Source organism: Castanea sativa, chromosome 7 (genome assembly GCF_040712315.1).
Source record: "Castanea sativa cultivar Marrone di Chiusa Pesio chromosome 7, ASM4071231v1".
Lineage (NCBI taxonomy): Eukaryota > Viridiplantae > Streptophyta > Magnoliopsida > Fagales > Fagaceae > Castanea > Castanea sativa.
The window spans coordinates 10,034,577-10,057,262 of record NC_134019.1 but is presented as its reverse complement, the minus strand read 5'-3'; the positions used below and the strand labels follow the sequence as shown (position 1 = coordinate 10,057,262).

The following is a 22,686-nucleotide window of genomic DNA, read 5'->3' as shown; positions in this document are numbered from 1 at the left end:
CAATATACTGAGGTTTTGACCGTTAAATTAGATCTCACTCCTAATATATCAAAGTAACATACATTTCATGATCGGGTTCATTATCCTCTCAGAATTAAGAGTCTATGAAATTAGAAGTCGTGAGATTAATTATTTAGGTGACAGTTGTTAATTGAATAATTAATCTCATAGCGGTTTAGTTCAATATGTCTTACACACTTAAGATATATCAAAACATCAACTAGAAGTCTCCACTTCCATGATCAAGATAAACCATCTTAGTTGATGCGTTATAGTCTTCGTAGATAAAGCGTCCAATTTTATCACCGACTATGAACTATATTTTGAGTTTATAAGGAACTTGTGATTTATATCTTCTGTAACTAAATCAAAATCACATACAATGCATCTCAAGGACTATGATAATGTCCAATTAGTTCATTTACAAATAGTCTCATATAATTAAAATTTTTTATTATTTATAACATGCCAATAAATTAGATTTTAGGGCACAAACCCTAACAACTTTATCTAGACTCTAACAACTTTATCTAGACTCTTGTTATTTAGGAAATTGATAGAAATCTTGTAGACAAAGAATGATTGATTATATAAGTCTTGTTATTTAGGAAGTCTTGGTTGTTTAAGGTTTTCTTGAACTAATCAGAAATGTGTTACATGATTGATTATATAGAAATTGTGTGCTTCTTATTTTTTACTTTGTATCTTGATGTTAGTGATTGCCCAATGATTGCCAACTAGATGTTGTAGTTTGTGTGACATTGGTATCTTGGCAATTGTCTTTGTGATGATTATTGAGTTCCAGCTTTGTGTAGGTAGATTAGTTCCTGATCTATGTCAGCAATTGAGTTCTGGCTTTGCATCGACAATTGAGTTCTAGCCATGTGTTGGTGATGAGTTCCATCTTTATGATGGCATTGTCATGTGGCCTTGGGTTGGATATATGGTTTGTGAATGGTGTTGTTATTGCTCACAATATATAGTATGTAGTTTCATGATGATGATGATTATTTTGAGAAACTTGGTACTACTTTATTTTAATCATTCTTGTCATGTTATCAATGAAAATGTTAGACTTTTGGAGTTTGTTAGGCTTGGGCGTAATAGACCTAGATTTGCTATTGAGGTTGTGTATTCTAGGAAAGACTGTCTTTGTGTTGGTTCTTTTGGTGTTTCAGAATATTTATGTATATTTTGGGGACACATTGTATTGTTTGTAAATATATCATAGAGCTGCAACTTATATTCTGGATATTTTAGCATATTAATATTTTATTATGTAGATATATTGTTTACTTGATGAAAAAAAAAAAAAAAAAAACTCCTATGATTTCTCTTGATGGTTAGATTTCTCATGCTTTGGACCCTTTTAGATTTGGGGCGTGATATATTTGGTCTAGTAAGTGTCAAGTATAACAACTTACCAATGAATCTTCAGTACATGGAAGAATATATAAAGCAACACTAAGTTATTTTTCAATAAGAAAATCAAAAATAAACAAGCAAGTAAACTAATTCAATAACACTGAAAATGTAATATGTAAAAAGAGTGTAAAAAATTGATTATGCAAGTTCTATTTGTCCTTGATATCACAATAGTGGTTTCATGACCATTTTTCCAATATTTGTTCAAATTTTGCGATCTAACTACTTAGAAATCAAAATAAAACTTTTAAGACACAAATTCTTTAGTGGGTATCATTAAATACCATAAACTCATATAACAAATATATAAAATGTACAATTGAGACAATAGGAAGTAAAATATATATATATATATATATATATATATATATATATATATATATATATATATAATTGATTATGCAAGTTCTATTTGTCCTTGATATCACAATAGTGGTTTCATGACCATTTTTCCAATATTTGTTCAAATTTTGCGATCTAACTACTTAGAAATCAAAAATAAAACTTTTAAGACACAAATTCTTTAGTGGGTATCATTAAATACCATAAACTCATATAACAAATATATAAAATGTACAATTGAGACAATAGGAAGTAAAAAAAAATATATATATATACACTCACACATAAATAAAGCTATCTTAGAAAGCATTCTATAGATATACATAAAACCAATATATAAAATACACAATCCTTAAATATTTTAAAATCCAAACAGTAATTACTTGCTTCAAAGGAACTTGAAAGGGGTGATCCTGTTTAGCATAAGCTAGTGCATGCCATTCCTCTAATCTTGAGTTGGCATACTGAAATGTCTTGTTCTGGAAACTCATCAACTAGAAAACTTGCTTCTTCTATGGCTTCCTCTAAGTTTGTTACCTATAAATAAAAATCACATTCATAATTTTTCCAGCTTCTAAGAATAGATATAGACGTTACAAATTAGGATAAAAGCAATCAGATATGGACTAGAAGAATAAAATCATTGCTTGCGTGAAATAAATATAAATTCTGCATCATTCTGAAAATTGCAAGTAACCTCACTTAAGCAGAAAACTGGTTTCTTTCAGCAAAACTGAAAAATCTTGGGGACTACACTTTTTGTTTAATATTTTCTTGAATGACCATTTGTAGGCATGCACATACAATCACAGAGAGGCCAAATCAAGGTTACATATCTCTACATTCACAAAGTGATGTACATTTCACACACTTATATCTTAAGATTTCGAAGTATCCTCTTCTTTTCCTCTATCTCCATAGCAGCCAAGTGGTGTAAAAACAGATTTATGTTTTGGTAAAAGAGAAGAGGAACAAAATCTCAACTTATCTCAAATTCAAACAAATTCACTCAAAATAAACTAAAAAAATCAAGCTCATATACTATTCTCTAAATCAAAATGGTCAAGTAACTTAAATAATAATAATAATAAATAAAAAAAGAAAAAGAAAAGAAACTTGAAACATTTAAAATGTTTTAAAAAAACACAAATAAATGGAAAGAGTGTGTGCACTTGTAGCAAGGTTGTGAAACTTAAATTTTTCACTAAAATGAGTTTTATAACATAAACTCTTCACTAAGTTCACAAAGATCACTTACCTTGATTGAGCTTTGGAATATAATTGATGGCAGCGAGGCCTTGAAGTGGTGAAACAACAGCATTCTCAATCCCATCAAGCTTTTCTATTTGTTCTTGCTTAGGCTACCTATACCCAAACTGTCCCAATGTGACTATTTGGAACTTCTTCTTTAATTGCAGAAGCAAAACCATAAGAATTTTATTTATTTATTTATTTTGAGAAACAAACCATAGGACTTTTTTTTTTTTTTTTAACCATAGGACTATCGAGTGGGAGAAACCAGAAATGTGAAATTCCAAGAGAAGTCACGAACAAATAATAAAAAACTATATACACACAAACAACCCATTGAGACATTTTTACAAACAGTTTATATGCATTTATGAACGAACCTGAATTTCCATCCAACGGCCAGTGGCCACATGTAGTTTTGCGAACAATTGACTTTTCCATCTCCTTATTCGCCTATTTCCTCCAAGTTTTACAAACAAAAATAACTTAATCTGAAACACAAAAACAAAACCAAAGTTTCAACTTGAAAGTGAAGGAAAAATAAGACATACCCAGAATCAAATGAGGAAAAAAGATCCAAAATAAAGAGTAAAAACGTGGAATATTAAATAAAAGAGAAAAAACATACCTTATCTAGTTGGGAAAGAATAATGTCAAGAACACGACGATTATTGCTTTCTTTGTAATAATTCTGGCATGACTCAAATGTGTATATAAGGCAATGAATATATTTCACTTCCGCAATATAATCAGGTTCAACGAGATCGTTAGGAGTAGCGGTATGGTCATTAGTGTTTGCTTCAACAAGAGTAATAATAACCCATATCATCATCGCCAACATAGATTTTTTTTCATAAATCTCCTAGCCATAAATTTTCCCACAATAGAAATTATCTAACTTTTGAGTAAAGTTCATACCAATAAAGTTCTAACTTTTGAAATAAATTTATTTTCATATACAAATTAATTGTTTCTTTAAAAAGGTCATTTACAAAAGGTGCGGCTAACGAATTTTTTTATTTTGGAAGTAGAAGCATTTTTTATTAAGCGACTTCAAGTATAAGTAATGTCATTTCATAATGATCATAAGGCATCTTTTTAATTTTTTATATAAACTTGTGATTCTTCACAAATGTCAAGTGTACTTGTATGAGAAGAATATTCTAAATGTCACAATATTATGCTTTCAAGAAGGTGACAAACAAGAATGAACATCTTCTGTACCAAAAAGTGTGTACCGCTTCCTGTACCACCAATAAAAAATTGACATCTGGCATCTCTGTTTTATTTTCTTTCTCAACTAACGGAGAGGCAACCCACAGCTCTGTTAGTCACGTTAATGAATTTGGGAAATAACGTTAGTCAGGTTGTATGACAATTGTGGGTCATGTGGCTCACTTAATGCACTTACTACCACACGTGAGTAACTATTGCAGATTTTTTTAAAAAATTTTTTTGTTCTTTTTCCCCTCTTTATTAAGTGGTCCCCACGTTTGGTCCTCTTCAAGTTGCTCTACTGCCGCTGCTTTTTCTTATTTCTTATTTCTTATTTATGATATATTTGAAATTAGCTTATTTTGATGAAATTAAAAATATTTTGTTAAAAATATTATAGATAAAGGTAATAGTTAGTTGAAATAGAATAGTAAAACCTACGAATAGTATCAAAAAGTATAGTAAAACCTATAAATAGTTACAAAAATAAGCCGACTTTTAAATTTGAAGCCAAATGTACACTTATAGCTCATGTTAATTTTGAAAGAAGCATAACAAGGCAAGCAAGCTAACTATTGCTGCAAAACACTCACAGTAAGTTCTATCTCTTTCAATATTAGTTGTTATATATGTTTTTTTTTCTTTATCTTTTTTAAGTTTTTTGTTTCATAATAATTAAGATTTTGAAATATGTAGTGATAACTGTTAATATATATATATATATATATATATATATATATATATATATATATATATATATATATATATATTACAGTTTTAGACACCTCAACAATTGTTGTTTATTGAATAAAATAATTGTGCTGTTTTTGTTTAATGTTTAAGGTCATGAGTGATAGCAATAACAATAATAAGAGTGATCATCAATCAATTCGAAAATTGAATTTTGAAGATGAGGATTTACCTATGATTGTTGAACCAGTAGTGGAGCCTACATTAACAGATAGCAAGGATGAAATTCATGCTAATGTACTAGAAGAAGTTGTTCCAAAAATAGGAATGGAGTTTGGAACTGAACAAGAAGCATATGATTTCTATAACAATTTTATGCGCATGCCGTTGGGTTTAATATTAGGACAAGCAAGGGGTTTAAAAATGACACGAAAACATGTTTAGATGGAAAATTTTGTTGCTATTGCCAAGGCATACGAGGGAATGAAAAAAGAAATGACAACGTGAAATGCCATCGTCTAGAAACAAGATGTGGTTGTTTGGCAGATAATAGAGATGGATATTAGTTGTAGATCTACTAAAAAATATTGTGTTGTCAAATTTATGGCAAAGCATACGCATGTATTAGCTTCTCCTTGTAAGCACATGTTCCTTAGATCTCAAAGGACCATTACTCCTGCTTAAGTTGTTGAAGCTGAATTAGCAGATAGTTCTAGAATTACACCAAAAGCAAGTATAGGGCTAATGGCTAGAAGGGTAGGTGGAATTGACAATCTTGACTTCATTCCTAAGAGTTATAACAATTAGTTGCGTACAAGACAAACAAAAGATATGAAATTAGGGATATAGGTGGCCTACTTGAATATCTACAAAAAAATGCAATCTGAAGACCTTAATTTTTCTTATGCAATTCACGTTGACCTTGATGATCTTATTACAAACATTTTTTGGGCAAATGGTAGGATGAATTTGGATTATGAATATTTTGGAGATGTAGTGTGCTTTAATACAACAAATTAAAAAAATAAAGATGGTAGGCTGCTTGCATTATTTCTTGGAGTAAATTATCATAAGCAAAGTATCACCTTTGGTGCTGTATTGTTATAAGATGAAACATGTGAAACTTTCATGTGATTGTTTGACTCTTTTGTGAGGAAATGTTAGGTAAGAAACCACTGACTATCCTCACAAACCAAGAGATGCCGCAATGACAAAAGCATTAGCTTCACAATGGCCAAAAACACCATCATTTGTGTGTTTGGCATATGTACCAAAATGCTGCTAAGCATCTTAGCGATGTATTTGAAAGTAGTAGTAGTTTTGTGATAGACTTTAGCAGCTGCGTGTATGACCATGATGATGAAAATGATTTTTTAAATGCATGGGATGATATGCTTGATAAATATAATCTAAACAGGAGAGCCTCACTCAGGATTATGATTCCAAGTATTGAAGGGAAATGTACATCCTCGAGGATAGGACTCCTAGCTTCTGTACAAGTATTGCTGGAACAAGTTGGAGCACTAATGAAATTCTGGATGACATGAAAAAAATGTGGCCACAGTGTTCAAGTTTCATTATCATTATGCTAAACTGCATAAAATAAGTAAACTAAACTGCATAAAATCATATAAACATGTCAAATTTAAGAAAAATCATGTAAGAATGAACTAAAGAAACAAAAGAAAATCAAAAACAAAAAAATAACTAAGCCACGGTCAGATTAATAAACAGAGAAGATCTAACATCAACTAAAATAAATAAGAACACTTAATAGTATTAAACAAAGAATCATGCGAATCCAAGGTAGCAAAGTGGGAAACCATGGAAAAGAAGATCACCTTGCTTTAGGATGACAGATTTGAAATTTTTTAACCGACCCTTTAGTGCTTACAACACAAAGATTAGATTGAGGACAAGGATAATCAAAAGAACACAACAATAGTTAGTAATCACAACTCAAATACAAGAGATTTTGAAAAAGGTTTTGAGAAATCAATTTATAAAAATATTTTCTACATTAAAACTCACTAAAGAGAGGTTTTTAATTTGTAAAAAATGTGCAAAGGTGCTCTGTTGTTGTTTTAGAAAAGAGGATTAGGGTTTTTGAGAAGATGGAGGCCAAAAAATCACTCACTTTAGCTAGCGTTTTGATTGGAGACATAAGATGAGTATTTAAAAGTTAAAATTAGGGTTTTTGGGGATTTTTAATGATATTTGGATGTTCTCAAGAGTCTATGGGCCGGTCCACATCAAAACATGATGTTTTGGGCCCTTAAAATGAAATTTTAAAACCTAGAAAATCGGACTTCCTAGTTGGTTCAACTTCAAAGGGTCATAACTTACTCAATATAAGTCCAAATAAGGAAAAAAAATAATATATTTTCAAATTGAAGCCCAGGATGTATACTTTTCAATGAAACAAACCTCACTTAAAAATTCTTTGCGGACCAAAAGTTATGGTCAAAACAGTGAGCAAAGGTTATTTTTCAGTATCGATTTCAAAGCGATTTGCGCACTTTTGAGTTGTGATTACTTTCAAACTATTTTCAAACTATTTTGAACTCTTTAATTACCCTTGGTGGACATATGTCAAGCTCATCATTGGAGCCAAGGACCAAAATTTATCAATGGGTACAAAATGTGGAGTTTATAGATGTCTCTACTGGAAATGCCAAGAGGTGCCAATCAAGCTAAAAAACTCTCAACATCTTATTATGTCATCTTTTGTCATTTCTAACATCTAAAGAGCTTTTTATAAATTTGGTTACTAGATGTGGATAATAATTTCAAAACACTTCATCATCGAAGTTTGCTAATCACTCTAAACACTAAAACTTTTTTATAGTAAAAGCTCAATAGTTAAAAATATACTTTCTATGTCAAACCAAAAGGACGTAAACAAGACCAAACAAAGATATTATACCATTATTTAAGAGAGAGTGTTGTGTGTAGTATAATTGGTCTTACCTCCTTTAAAAGTGTCATGACTTTTGAGTGGAGTTTGTGGTGTGTCTTTGTATAAGAACTTCATTCCCTCTCCCTTGTGTGTGTGTGTTTTCTAAAATAGAAGAAGATATAATATCATTATTGTTTCTCTATTAGTAGGAGTTTAAAAATAGTAATATGATTTTATAATAGTTTACAACATGGAAAATGGTACATAGTTTATTAGTCAAAGTGATTTGATGGATAAAAGTGGTAGAACGTCTGATGATGAAGTTGCACCAGATTCTAAACATGAACTTGCTGAAATAGAAACCTCATTCCAAGGCCCTATTTCTTCATTTCTACCATATTCAAGCTCTTCAAAATTTGGTTGAACAGGAGAAATTTTTTGAACTCCCTCTAACTCCATCAAGATCTCTATCATTGTAGGCCGTTTCTTTCCATTCAAGTGCAAACATCTTTTTGCAAGGTTAGCAATTGCCATGACTTCATCTTTATTACTAACCTTACTTACTTGGGTGTCAAGTATATCAAAGAGACGGTTCTCTTTTAATGAATGAATGAAATATGTAGATAGACTTCGACCTTCTTGTGATCTCGTTGAAGAAACTGGTTTTTCTCTTGTTAAAAGCTCAACAAGGACTACTCCAAAACTATAAACATCACTCTTTTCAGTAAATTGACCTGTTTGAAAGTATTCTGGATCCAAGTACCCAATAGTACCGTATACTAGTGTGGTTACATGGGTTTGGTCAATAGCCACTGATCTTGAAGTGCCGAAATCTGCTACTTTTGCTCTATATTTGTCATCAAGGAGTATGTTTGAAGATTTTATGTCTCGATGGTAAATGGCTTGTGAAGCTGCTGAGTGTAAGTACGATAGAGCTCCTGCAATTTCTGTGACAATTCTTAAGCGCATATCCCACGTTAGTAATGGAAAATCTTCATTTTCTTCATGGAGATACTGAAAAAGTGTGCCATTGGGAATGAATTCATAAACTAACAAAGGAACTTCTGTCTCTAGACAACACCCGAGTAGTTTAACCACATTTCTATGATTAATTTGTGAAAGAATGATAATCTCATTAATGAATTGTTCAAGATTTCCCTCATCCACTATGTTGCACTTTTTAATTGCCACAATTCTTCCATCAACTAACATTCCTTTATAAACCGTACCTTGTCCACCCTTCCCAAGTATTCTGTTTTCATTAAAACGATTAGTCGCATTTTCCAACTCCTTTGAATTGAATAATTTAGTCTTCTGAACATTGTTTTCATTTGAAGATAATTGTTGTTGCAATAACAGTCCACCATTCCTCTTGAAGAATTTTTGCTTGAGCTTGATTTTGTTTCTTTTCTTTATCACTTTGTATAATCTCCAAGTAATAAGGAGCAAAAGCAATACTCCAAAACTTGTACAAATAACTGCATACATCAAACAAATAAAATAGAAATATCACATCGACCTTATAGACACACACACACACATACATATATATATATATATATATATATAGAGAGAGAGAGAGAGAGAGAGAGAGAGAGATCCGTGCTACGCACTAGAATCTATCTATTTGTGTGTTAAGACTAAAATAATTTATAAAATATTAAATTAATTATGAAATTACACCATTCCATGAATTGCTTATGTTTGACTTCAATTTGTGTCATAATTTGATGAATAAGTCATTGCTTAAACATGCGAAGGCTTACAAAAATTTTCCATACAGTTTAAAATATAGCAAAAACAAAACTCAAAATTTCAGATATTAAAACTTCTAAAAGACCAAAAAATATTAAAGAATTAGAGGATCCATTACCTAGAAATTATTGAAACAAAAAAAAATATATATGACTAAACAATAAAGAAAAATAAGAGAAAGATGGGTTAATACAGTTTTAGATATTGCAAAAAAAAAAAAAAAACTACACAATAGATAAATAAAAGAGAAAAAAAAAGGTTACCTTCTTATTTATTTATTTATTTATTTGAGATACAATTCTACTCTAGTCTACCACTTTAGTCTAATATAAGTGTATATGTATGTGAAATTTCTTCCTAGAAACTTAAACTCCAACCATTATCCCCTTCTCTTACACCCCACAAGCACTAATTATACTTGTAGAGTGACTATCATGCTAAGAGCACGCAGTGGTAAAATAGATTACCTTCAAAAGAATAATCCATAATATAGTTGTTGAGAACCCATAAAGCAATAAGTTTTAATGGACCTAAACTTTAAACAATAAAAAAAAGAATCATAAACAGAACAGATGATAGAGTTACAAATGCATCCTATATTCTTATTGTTTAGATGTTACACCTATGATTACTAAACAGAACAGATGATAGAATTATTGGGCCTAAACTTTAAACAATAAAAAATAAAAATAAAAAGAATTATAAACAGAACAGATGATAGAGTTACAAATGCATCCTATATTCTTATTGTTTAGATGTTACACCCATGATTACTAAACAGAAGAGATGATCCTCCTTCTCCTGGTAGACATGTGATCCTCCTATTTGTGTCTATAAAGGATACTCTTGGCCTAAGTATACCGAGGAATATATTGTCTCCCGTGGACTTAATTAAGAAAAACCAATGAACTACAAATACAAATCAAATTGCCAAGTAAAAAAGAGAAGTAAGATGGATGCTTATTCACTCAGCGAGAAAGAACCATAAAATACATTAAAAAATTTTAACTAAAAAACCAAAGTATTCTAAGAAAATAAAATGGAAAATAGAATTATAAACACCACCCGCACCATGGAGTCATAATAGATGTCAGTTGTACTGTCCCTCTTAAGTGTCACGAACCTTGTGCCATGGCACCTCTTAGTCACATAACCATATGATCTTGTTATTATTGTTTACTGTATTCATTTTTCAAATTTAATGGTCACATATTTAGCACCAAAAAAAAAATTAATGAGCACAAGGACATACCTATAATTGCTATCTTCACCCGAGACCTTGGCTTGTTGCAAGTGTAACCGCCTTCTGTATTCTCACAATTTGACTTGATGCGACATTTATTGAGTTTCTTGTCTTCGCATTCATTTATATCTGATAGGAATTTATAACACAAATAACTCATTAATTTTTTGTGCATTTTAGTACTCGCAAGTCGCAACATATGCATGGGTGTAGTTGTGTTTATTCTTCATTTATATTTAATAGGAAGACGGACAAATTATTAAATTCATTAAAAAAAATTGGTGCTCACTCATTTAGGCAACAGAGGTTGCAAAAGTACTAAGCACTAGAAGTTCTTCAAAATTGATTTAGGTTAAATCCAAGGAGACTAATCAAGCTCAAACAGCCTTATTACAAGGACTGTCTTGGTTCTTAAGCATCCTAATCCGCCAAGGGGAAAACATAAGCAGACTACAGACATAAGAGAATAAATTCAGTCCAGATGTGGCGTAAAAGGGTACTTTTACACCCTCCAATTCTGATGTGCCACAGCAGACTTTTGCAAATAAAATATTAGGCACTACCACGCTAAATTAAACCCTCTTTAATACAGAAAACCAAATCCCACACCACTTCTTCCCTAGCTAAACAGAGATGCTGCCGAGAATCTTCAATTATAGCCATTGGAGTGGGCTCATGTGAATCGGATAGATAGGGAGCTAGTGAGAGAGAGAACTCAGTTTCGAAGCCACCAACGATGGTTGCGAGAGGCAGGAGAGGTGGAGCTTGGCCGGCAACTGGAGATAAAAGGAGCTCGAGAAGATTGGCCATGGGGCTGGTCCGATTAGAGAGATAGAATAGAAGCAGATGGTTGTTGCCTTGTGAGCCCTGACTGTGAGTGGGAAGCTCTATTTCTTACTTTGTTATGAACTAACGTTGTGTACTTTGATCGGATGGTGAAAGAGGTTTTACACCCCATCCCGATAAAAATTGCACTCCATAAGAATGTTAATGGATCAATCAAAAGCTAAAGGTAAAAAAACTAAGGTTTTACTAATGTATACTTTAAAAAGCATACATTAGTAAATTATTTTAAGAATTTTTTTATAAAAAAAATGAAAAAATAAATAACTTTTCTAATAGATTTTTTTAATTTTCTATAAAAAGTTTTCTAAAATAGATGATTAATGTATGCCGGACTCAAGAACTGAAAGGTGGTTAGAGTCAATTACAAATGAATTGTGATCAACTCAAAATCACTTTAGATTTTGGGTTTTGTGGCAAAACACTAATGCTACTTCAGCAAGAACATAAGACACCAATGGGTCTAAATAAAGAACTGAAAAGGGATAAATTGTATAATAACTGTCCTTAAGATTTTACTAAATGGAACTCCCCACTTGAATTTTGTTGTCTAAATACCACAGTTAAGTTCATACCATCTTTAAACTGAGATTTTACTAATAGAATATTACATTTGAAAAAGATTTTTACTTAATGGATGAGATGATATTGCCCTTCTCTTGAATTTTATGGATGAACAACACTCTCCCATTAATATACACGCATGTGTGTGTGTATATATATATATATATATATATATATATCGTAAAATGGAATAAGTTGTTAGTGAAAATTTAATTGTTACATGTATAAAAATCTGTAGAGGAAATGTCATTTCATAAAATATTTGGGTGAGTGTCATTTTGTAAAATCTTAAAGAAAGTTGGTGTAATTTATCCCAAAAAAGTGTTCAAGAATATAAATAAGAACATATAATGTTTACTATATTATATATTAGATTATTATATATAGTTTAGTTCAGATTAAATTAAAGTTAGAAATTTAGAATATATGTTATTTTGAAAATGTGTAACATTAGTGTTGTAAATGAGTAACTTAGAATGAACTTAAAATGAAGATCGTGTAACATTAGAAGTAAAGTATAAATGTTTAAAGATTTAAGTTGACATCTTTGATATTTTAAAATTGTGTTGCTAGTAAATAGTGTTGTAAATGCCTTGAGCCAAGATAAATAGTGTTAAGTTTAGGATTGTTCATTTAATTTTGTTTTGATCAGAAGCTTATAAGTTCAAGCTCATCACCAAATTAGACTGCATATTCAAGTTTAGTTTGTTTTCTTGTTGAACAAACTCAAGCTTGTTCATGAACAACTAAAATAGCTCATTCTTTTCTTATCTATAGTAAACACCGCAACTAAAATATTTCATCTCATAAGGATTGAAGTTATATAATTTCAGTTAATTAGAGATAAAAAAATTTATTTATGAATTTATAAAAACTAGAGTTGAACCCAAAATGGGGTTTGAACTTTGGATCGTCCAAACCCCAGACTGCCACCATGCCTTCAGAATCGTTGCTGCGGTTAAGAGGCACCAAGACAACGCTAGTGGAGCTGTTTACTACTCTTTCATTATTTTAATTACCAAATAGAAATAGTTTCGAGACTTTGGGATAGTCTTGTAAGTGCACAATTGCACTTGGACCCAAAGACAATTATGGGCTTAGGCCCAATGAGCCTTAAACAATGAAATTTGTAGAGTGTGGGCTTGAAATCTAGTTTAGAGGTACTGAGAACTTGATAATAGGCTATGGTGTGCAAACACTTGTAAATAATGAATGATAATTGCCGATGGACCTCCTCGGACGTGAGCCGAGGACTACTTCTGTATTATTTCTCTTTCTTTCTTAAAGGTTACAATTCTTAATAATTTTTCTTGGTTACAGACTGGGCCCCTTTTCTTTGGCCTTCACCCCCCTTAAATACTTCTTTTCCTGATACTTTATCCACGTGTTGCTCAAACCCACTCCCCTCTAGATATTTCTTCTCTTAGTGCCTTTGAATAGTGACCAGAACTTTCAGTTCTACTGTTCAGGGGTCACTTCCTCATTAATGCGGCCAGGGAGATAGGTGCAGAGTCTTTAATGTGGAGGTGGCAGCCTTTGTTCATGATATTTTTCTAACACCGGTGTATCTAGATGGTTCAGGGTTTCCCCCTTTTAACCAACAGTCTTTCCGGAATTCTGCCTTGACTTTCATAGTGAATTTTCGAGTTCTCTTGGGTCTGTTCGAGGAGAAACTCACCCTCGAATGTGTCCTCGGACCCTCAGCATATGGGCCGATTCGCAGTACTAACAAATTCTTAGCTCAAGAACAGATCGGCCCTCCTTGCTAGAGCCCAAAGGCCCAAATGCCCGCTTGGGTCCTTTTACTCCCCACAATAACCCCTCAAAACTCTATTTTTCAGCATCCGAGGAGAAAAATAGGGTTTTGATCCAACGAGAACTTACCCCACACGTTTTGTAAATAACTGCGCGTGTGGAGTTCGTTTCGTGTTCCAGAGGATGCCATTTGGCGGTTTTAATTTCAAAAACGCGCGCATTTATTACCGTAACTTACACCTTATCCCCCACGTTCAACGGTGAGATGAGCATCTAACGGCCCTTGTTACCCCCTGAAAATTTGGGCGAGACGAATGCAATTTCGAGGCCGCTTCCCGCACGTCGTGACACTTTGGGAACCTGCGCCTTCATTTATTTCTTCAGAGGCTAATCCCATCAAAACATTAGTAATCACCTTTTCTCTGCAGAAATCCGTGGAAACTCGTACAACTTCAAACTTGTAAGTTCCTATTCTTTTTCTTTAACCCATTCTCCTCGGATCCTGTCCTCGGCTCCCATCTTAACCATTCTTTCCCTTAAAACTTAGTCTTTCGTTCCTTTCTGATGGGTAGATTTAAGTGTTTAGTTGACACCGCCGCTGGGATGGAAGGTTTCAGAGCCAAATACCACATTCCCAGCGACGTAGGTTTAAGATACTGTCCGGCGGAAGCCGTAGCTGGGTCTAGGAAAACGGGAGAGGTTATCATTCCCATGATTGCCTTCATAGAAGGTGGGATGACCCTCCCTATGAGAAGCGTGACCAGGGAATACCTCCGCAGCCACCGGTTGTGCCCCGACCAGTGTGCTCCCAACGTCTTTAGAGTCTTAGGAAGCGTTGACGCTCTAAACGAGCAGATGGGTCTGAACCTTACCTGGCATGACGTCGCCTTTATGTACGAATGCCATAAACTTACTGGGGTAGGCTATTACATCAAGTCCCGCTCTAGCGTAGTTAGGTTGATTTCTTGTCTGCCTAAGTCCAATAAAGGCATGAAGGACGACTGCCTCATCGCCTCAGGCAACTGGCACGATGGCCCCCACTGCCTAGTCGAGTGGGGAGATCCAGGTGTGACTCCTTAGGATCTAACTTCCCGCCCCATAGCTCCATCTAAACATCTTAAAATGTCCATTTACGTTTACTAAGCATTTTAACTTTAGTTTATTACATTTCCTACAGATCTGACCATGTTTGTCTGTTTTGGTGTCTTTCTTTGCAGATAAACAATACGTCCGTCCGCGCCTGAGCTATTGCAACGTTGCCGATTTGAACCGAGTGCTAAGTTCAGAGGTGTTCGTGAGTGAAGACTTGCAACTGAGAGCGGCTCATTTGATATTAGGGTACGACCTTATCTCCTCGGACTTCCAGGAGATTGAGAATGCCATTGTTGCGGGTGACCGGAGGCGAAGAAGGATTCATGTAGCCAGACCTCACTTCTTAGCTGACCACGACATTCTTGACGACCCCCACACTATATTGTACACGCAAACCATTGCGGCAATCCCCCTCGCCACGCACTCTCAGGCAACAGTTGTCCTAGAGGAGCAAGTGTCTTCGTCGAACACGTTGAACGAGGAGATAGATAGGTTTCAACTTGAGGACGTCCAAAGGCCTCGTAGAAGCCCATTTGTCGTCCTCTCCGACGAGGAAGAGGAAGCCGCCGAGACCTCTGGGATAGCCGGTCTAGTGATAGCACGTCCAAACAAAAGCTCTATTGAAGAGGACATGGACATGCTTAAGGGCCTCCTGACCGCGAGAGGGGAGAAAGTTGCCAAAAGGGGGACGAGGGGGTCCCAAGCTCCCCCTGCCTTGCCACCAATAACCCTGAGTCAGAGCTCTGTGGGCTAAGGATCTTCCCCCGGTATGGCTCCCACAAATCCCTTCATGCAGTTCTTCTAGAAGTGCTTTCGTTGATTCAGGGTGCACACACAACAAGTACGGTCCTCAGAAGGATCGTTTATACAGTTTCTGGTCCTCGGACAACCAGAAACGTGGCGCCTTTCGACGTATCTTATCTGCTTCAGGCTTGTCCTTAGAAAGGATGTCGTTCTTAAGAAAAGATACGACCGGGTCAATCCAACTAGGTCCAGGCCTTATTAGATGGATGCGAGCTGCGTTGACAACGGTAAGAGTTGGCTCTAGCAAATCCTCTACAAGGATAATCCTGGGCAAACCCTGAGCCGAAGACGTTGCTAACGTGGCCAAAGAATCTGCATGGGTATTTCCACTCCTAAAGATGTGAGCTAAGATGAAGGAGTCAAATTCCGCTTGCTGACGCTTGACCTGGGCTAAATATACTTGCATTCTTGGGTCCCTAGCCTCCATGGTCCCCGTGACCTGGCCGACCACTAATTGAGAATCCGAGAACACATGAACTTTCTTTCCACCCATCCTATATACCATGCTCATGCCCACCAAGACTGCTTCGTACTCGGCCTCATTATTAGTAGCCGAGAACGCCAATCTTAGAGATTTTTCGAAGACAATTCCCTCAGGGGATATCAGGACAAATCCAACACCAGACCCTCTCTGATTAGCTGCCCCATCCACATACACTTTCCAAGTCGGAGGTGCTGTGGCTGTGATCACACCAACTAATTTTTCATCCATGTGTACTTCTTTCAGAGTTTCTTCTAGCAATGGTTCGGTAAACTCTGCCACCAAGTCAGCAAGGACCTGGCCCTTCACTGAGGTGCGAGGCCTGTATTTAACGTCAAAGGCTCCCAAAATGGTTCCCCACTTTGCCACCCTGCCAGAGTAATCGGCGCTGCGTAACACCGCCTTGAGAGGCAATTGGGTAAGAACCACCACAGTGTGGGACTGGAAATAATGAGGAAGCTTCTACGTGGCATGAACTATGGCCAGAAGTGCTTTCTCCAAGAGTAGATAGCGCACCTCGGCCTCATTCAAAGACTTACTAACGTAGTAGACCAGTCTTTTCACCCAGCTTTCATCCCTTATGAGGACCAGGCTGACTGCGTGGACGGCCACTGCCAGATAAGCAAACAAGACCTCGTCTACCTCGGGGCGAGACAAAATGGGTGGCCGAGAAAGATATTGCTTAAGCTGTTGGAAGGCTAACACGCAGTCCTCGGTCCATTGAAACCTTTTCCATTTATTCAACAATTGGAAGAAAGGACGGCACCGGTCAGCTGACCGAGAGATAAATCTGCTCAGTGCGACAATCATTCCGGTCAATTTCTGGATTTCTTTTGGGTTCCGAGGCGGCTGCAAATCCTGAATAGCCTTGACCTGTGCTGGGTTTACCTCTATGCCTCTATGAGTAATCATATATCCCAAGAACTTTCCAGATCCCACGCCAAAAGAGCACTTTGAGGCGTTAAGGCGCAACCTGTACTTTCTTAGCACCTGGAAGGTGTCGGCCAAATCTTTCACGTGTGAAGGTATTGTTTTACTCTTTACCACCATATCATCCACATATACCTCAATGGTCTTCCCTAGTTGCTGTTCGAACATTCTGGTCATCATTCTTTGGTAGGTAACCCCAGCATTCTTCAACCCAAACGGCATGACCTTATAGTGGTAGTTCCCTGTTGGAGTAATGAAAGCAGCCTTCTCTTGATCCTCCAATGCCAATTGAATCTGATGGTAACCCTAGAAGTCATCCAAAAAACTCATACGAGGATGTCCGACAGTGGCGTCCACAAGCTGATCAATACGCGGCATTGGGAAGGAATCCTTGGGGCAGGCCTTGTTCAAATCTGTGAAGTCCACACATACTCTCCACGTTCCATTCTTCTTTTTGACCACAACCGTATGCGCCAACCATTCGGGGTAGAAAACTTCTTTAATAGCCCCAGCCCTCTTGAGTTTGAGCACCTCCTCCTTGATAGCCTCGGAATGTTCCTTGGAAGAACGCCGAGGTGGCTGCCTTCTTGGAACAACGGCGGGGTTAACATTTAGATGATGACAAATGAAGCTCGGATCTACGCTTGGAGCCTCATAAGGGTCCAACGCAAAAACATCAATATTGCCTTTCAAAAATTCCAACAACTTTATCTTCTCCTGGTGTGGCAAACGTATGCCGACTTGGAAGAACCTCTCTAGGTCATCCGCTATCAAAAACTTCTCTAACTCCTCACAAAGCGCCTCCTCTCCTGTCACCGCTCCAGGGGCATCCGGAGCTGTTAATTGCTATGAGTCCTTGATGAGCAAAGCCAATGACTCGGCTTCTGTCTGATGAAGCACTGCGGCCGATATGCATTGTCTGGCCACCGATTGGCTGCCGAGGATCTCTTCAACATATTCCCCAGAGGGGAACTTAACCTTAACATGCAAGGTAGAGGAGACGGCTCCCAGAGCATGCAGCCATGGCCTGGCGAGGATGGCTGTATATGGGGAGTACGCGTCGACCACAATGAAATCCACCTCAACCGTTTCTGAGCCGGATTGAACGGGCAAATGAATCTGTCCTTTCGGCACAACGACCCTTCCTTCAAAGCTTATGAGTGGCGAGTCATAAGGAGTAAGATCTTCTAGCTTCAACCTTAGCCCCTTATATAAATCAGGGTACATGATATCTGCACCACTGCCCTGATCAATCATCACCCTCTTCACATCATAATTCCCTATCCTGAGAGTGACCACAAGAGCATCGTCATGGGGTTGGATGGTACCAACCTTATCCTCCTCTGAAAATCCCAAGACGGGTAAATTCACCTTCAACCTCTTCGGCCTGGAGCCTGCCTCCTCGTCCTGAGAATGGAAACCGCCATCACCCTAGTGGGACCTGAGCCGGTCCTGCCAGGTGCAGCGAAGATAACATTAATTGTTCCCAATGCCGGCCGAGATGAATTATTCCTCTGATTGTTTGAGCCGGATTGACTGCCCTGCCCACTAGGTTAACACAGGTGCTGCTTCAGTTTTCCTTCACTAACAAGTTGCTCCAAGTGGTTCCAAAGGGTCCGACAATTCTCGGTAGTGTGGCCCACGTCCTGATGGTACTGACAAAAGAGGTTTTGATTCCTCTTCGCGGGGTCTCCTGCCATCTTACTAGTCCACCTGAAGAAGGGCTCCTTACGAACTTTCTCCAGTAATTGGTGTATTGGTTCTTGGAACACAGTGTTCACGGCCTAAGGTGCTGCCGAGCCGAACTGCCCGATGTAATCTCTCCTCGGCTTGTTGTTGTGGTATCTGTCCGACTTGAAATCCCTTCTCTCCTGCGGGATAACCTTCTCCTTACCCTTTCCTTGCTGCTGGTCTTCCTCTACCTTTTTGTATTCATCAATACGATCCATGAGGCGACGTACGCTGCGGACAGGCTTTTTGGTCAAGGACTTCCTCAAATCGTGATCAGTAGGAAGACCTACCTTAAAGGTATTGAGCGCCACCTCAGCAAAATCACCATTTACCTCGTGAAACATCTCCCAGTACTGGTCGGAGTATGCTTTCAACGTCTTCATTTCTCTCATGGTCATGGATAACAGCGAGTCCAATGGCCGAGGCACTCTGCTACACGTAATAAACCGCGAAGCGAATGCTCTAGTAAGCTCCCCAAACGAACCTACAGACCCCGATTTAAGGCCGTTGAACCACCTCATAGCAACAGGTCCCAAGCTAGAAGGGAAAACTTTACACATCAGGGTCTCGTTATGAGAGTGCACCGCCATCCTTTGGTTAAAGTGACTCACGTGCTCCACCGGATCAGTCCGGCCATTATAGATGGTAAAGGTGGGCTGGGTGAACCTCCTGGGGAGCCTCCCCTTCTCAATCCTCCGTGAGAATGGAGATTTGGAGAGTTGGTGCAACGCCCGACTCATAGCATCGTTCCCCAAGCCCCGGGAAGGAAGTTTCTTGCGTCTACGAGCTGGCAGGTCGTCCTCCTCACAAGAGGACATTGCGCTGGGGGGTGAGCATGACCTCGAGCTGTAACTACCTCCCCGGACCTCCGCTGAAGAAGGATTAGATGAGGACTGTGAAGGCTTACGTCTGGCGTGGCGCAGCTTTCTTTTCAAACGATTAATCTCCTTCTGCATGGCTTTAGCACCATTCTCGTGGGTGGTGCTATCCCCGCCATGAGTATGGCTAGCCCTAGGGTATTCTATATGGACGCTTCCCTCTCGATCCATTCGACGCTCAAGACGCTCGAAAAGATCCTCTGGTTGTGATCCCTGTGATTCTGCATGGTGAGAACCTAGGCCTGCCATAGTATCCCAGCTCCTTCTAGACTAGATTCCCATAGACGGCGCCAATTGTAAGTGCACAATTGCACCTGAACCCAAAGACAATTATGGGCTCAGGTCCAATGAGCCTTAAACAATGAAATTTGTAGAGTGTGGGCTTGAAATCTAGATTAGAGGTACTGAGAACTTGATAACAGGCTATGGTGTGCAAACACTTGTAAATAATGAATGATAATTGCCGATGGAGCTCCTCAGACGTGAGCCGAGGACTATTTTTGTATTATTTCTCTTTCTTTCTTAAAGATTACAATTTTTAATAATTTTTCTTAGTTACAGACTGGGCCCCTTTTCTTTGGCCTTTACCCCCTTTAAATACTTCTTTTCCTGATACTTTATCCACGTGTTGCTCAAACCCCCTCTCCTCTAGATATTTCTTCTCTTAGTGCCTTTGAATAGTGACCAGAAGTTTCAGTTCTACTGTTCAGGGGTCACTCCCCATTAATGCGGCCAGGGAGGTAGGTGCAGAGTCTTTAATGTGGAAGTGACAGCCTTTGCTCATGATATTTTTCTAACACCGGTGTATCTAGAAGGTTCAGGGTTTCCCCCTTTTAACCAACAGTCTTTCTGGAATTCTGTCTTGACCTTCGTAGTGAATTTTCGAGTTCTCTTGGGTCTGTCCGAGGAGAAACTCACCCTCGGATATGTCCTCGGACCCTCGGCATATGGGCCGATTCGCAGTATTAACAAATTCTTAGCTCAAGAACAGATCGGCCCTCCTTGCTAGAGCCCAAAGGCCCAAATGCCCGCTTGGGTCCTTTTACTCCTCACAAGTTCTTCTTGATCAATGGACTTCTTCTAATTAAGAAGTCCAGGTCAAACCATGCCTTCACTTGTATTTATGCATTTTACCAACAGCTTTCACCCACCAATTTGGCTTTACTCTGATCCTTGAGTAGAAAATATATCTCTTCCTTCTTTTCTAGTTCGCATATACTCCATTTTACAAGTCTTCAGTGGGTTTGAGAACTAGGAAATTTTTTTTATTCATTTTACAATGAAATAAATATAGAAGAAATGATTATCATAGCATTTTCAGAATAAAATGCAAATTGAAAATAATTTTGAAATATTTTAGCATTTTACAATGAAACAAATAGAGTGGTAAAAACTATGCACGGGAAAAACTAAAGCAGTTGGTAATTGAAGTTTACCTTGACATCCCGTCTTAAGATAAGGATTTCCTTTGTATCCATCACGGCAATAATAATAATCCGCCCCGTAATTTGTGTAGTACGATTCTGCATTCCGTCTAGGCAACTCTTGTGAATCAATGGCTGCAGTAAAGTTTGATACTGTCCACTCCAGCACCACAGGAACCTTGTCCCAATTCTGCACTTCGTAAGAGGGATCTGTTATGTTTGCGAACCAATTCTGTTCTGCTAGGAAGGCATAATTGCATTTGTCCCTGGCATTATTTTCATCTATGCCTTTGAATTTTACATCAAGTACTTGAATCCCATAAGGGACTGTGGTCTGGCAGCAGTTGATACCCGAACATTTATTATCGTCTGTCATGTTTTTGCAATAGGATCTGCACCCAACCAGAACCATAGGATCAATACCGGTCATTATCGCCATATTGTCGCAACCAGTGGAAATGAATATATTCCGATACGACGAGAAGTAAAAAGGACTTCCACTCATATTCACTCCACCACTTGGCTGACCCATACAATAAGAAGAAATATTTGGCATGTTGACTCGAACGATTCCTGGCTCATAAGGAGAGTAAGAATCAATACCAGTCAAATCACCAATTTTTATTTCCAGCAACTCCGCGTCAATACTAGTTAAGAAGGCTTTAGCAGAGCTTACATTGCAAACAACTTCGAACCACTTCTCCATGTAGCAACTGCCTCCGATTCCAAAAGGGTATGGAATGCTAACATTTCCACAGCGATCACGACAATTGGGTTTCGCCATAGATGCTGCTGCTTCTGCTAATCCATATGTCAGCAGAAGTAAGAAAGTAATTCGGATTACAAATTGCACAGCCATTCAATTTCTGGGTGTCCTTTACAGTTCAACAAAGCAAGCAAACCATATATGCCAACAAAAGTATAGCTAGATAAGATATTTTTTCTGCACCCTCCGATTTTTTTCCTTCGTTACTTGCTTGAACTTTATAAATGGACAGATCCACAACCACATAATAATACCCCAACCTGCACGCCTTAATTAATTGACGTCTGTAGAATTTTCTTCGAGTTAAAATAAGCGGCCATGAAATAGCCAACAAACCATATCTATTGATTTTTAGATTTTACTAGTAGCAGTCATTATCTGTCGATAAAGGAGTTACTTCCTACCATTTTCCAAAACATTGAAGAATAGAAAAGTAAGAAAAGTCATCACTAATTAAAGAACTGCAGGAATTTGTTTGATTCTCGAAGACCAAGTCTTAATTGACTCGCGTAAACGTTTATACTCTATATACCGATATTTTCCAATCTCTAGTTTGACATATATAGTTCGTGCTTGTAGATGATAATGATGCACATTT

At 37.2% G+C, this 22,686-nt stretch overlaps 2 protein-coding genes across 3 annotated transcripts; both read right to left on the bottom strand.

Moving 5' to 3' along the window:
* Window positions 1-2,027: 2,027 nt before the first annotated feature.
* On the bottom strand, window positions 2,028-4,036 carry LOC142642145 (uncharacterized). 2 transcript variants are annotated; one of them, XR_012845597.1, is made up of 4 exons: window positions 3,647-4,036; window positions 3,399-3,509; window positions 3,026-3,132; window positions 2,028-2,304 (listed from the first exon to the last, which is right to left on the bottom strand). XR_012845597.1 is itself a non-coding variant. In XM_075816500.1 (3 exons), the coding sequence occupies exons 1-3, from the start codon at window positions 3,857-3,859 to the stop codon at window positions 2,185-2,187; spliced, it is 444 nt and encodes a 147-aa protein (XP_075672615.1). In that variant the 5' UTR covers window positions 3,860-4,036; the 3' UTR covers window positions 2,028-2,184. The 2 variants fall into 2 exon arrangements, 1 of the variants encoding a protein (XP_075672615.1); XM_075816500.1 differs by lacking the exon at window positions 3,026-3,132.
* Window positions 4,037-8,036: 4,000 nt separating this feature from the next.
* Window positions 8,037-22,302, bottom strand: LOC142642788 (wall-associated receptor kinase-like 10). The gene is made up of 3 exons (XM_075817211.1): window positions 21,335-22,302; window positions 10,830-10,949; window positions 8,037-9,300 (listed from the first exon to the last, which is right to left on the bottom strand). The coding sequence occupies exons 1-3, from the start codon at window positions 22,179-22,181 to the stop codon at window positions 8,099-8,101; spliced, it is 2,169 nt and encodes a 722-aa protein (XP_075673326.1). The 5' UTR covers window positions 22,182-22,302; the 3' UTR covers window positions 8,037-8,098.
* Window positions 22,303-22,686: the final 384 nt, after the last annotated feature.

What these genes read in the sequence shown, in the direction of transcription:
- LOC142642145 (XM_075816500.1), bottom strand. Translation starts at nt 3,859, where the DNA reads ATGTTGGCGATGATGATATGGGTTATTATTACTCTTGTTGAAGCAAAC. An exon ending in TTCTTTCCCAACTAGATAAG is followed by an intron (nt 3,510 to 3,646) that starts GTATGTTTTTTC and finishes TTTGTGTTTCAG; the next exon opens with ATTAAGTTATTTTTGTTTGT. An exon ending in GCCGTTGGATGGAAATTCAG is followed by an intron (nt 2,305 to 3,398) that starts GTTCGTTCATAA and finishes TTTTATTTATAG; the next exon opens with GTAACAAACTTAGAGGAAGC.
- LOC142642788 (XM_075817211.1), bottom strand. Translation starts at nt 22,181, where the DNA reads ATGGCTGTGCAATTTGTAATCCGAATTACTTTCTTACTTCTGCTGACA. An exon ending in TCTTAAGACGGGATGTCAAG is followed by an intron (nt 10,950 to 21,334) that starts GTAAACTTCAAT and finishes AATTCCTATCAG; the next exon opens with ATATAAATGAATGCGAAGAC. An exon ending in GGTGAAGATAGCAATTATAG is followed by an intron (nt 9,301 to 10,829) that starts GTATGTCCTTGT and finishes TGATGTATGCAG; the next exon opens with TTATTTGTACAAGTTTTGGA.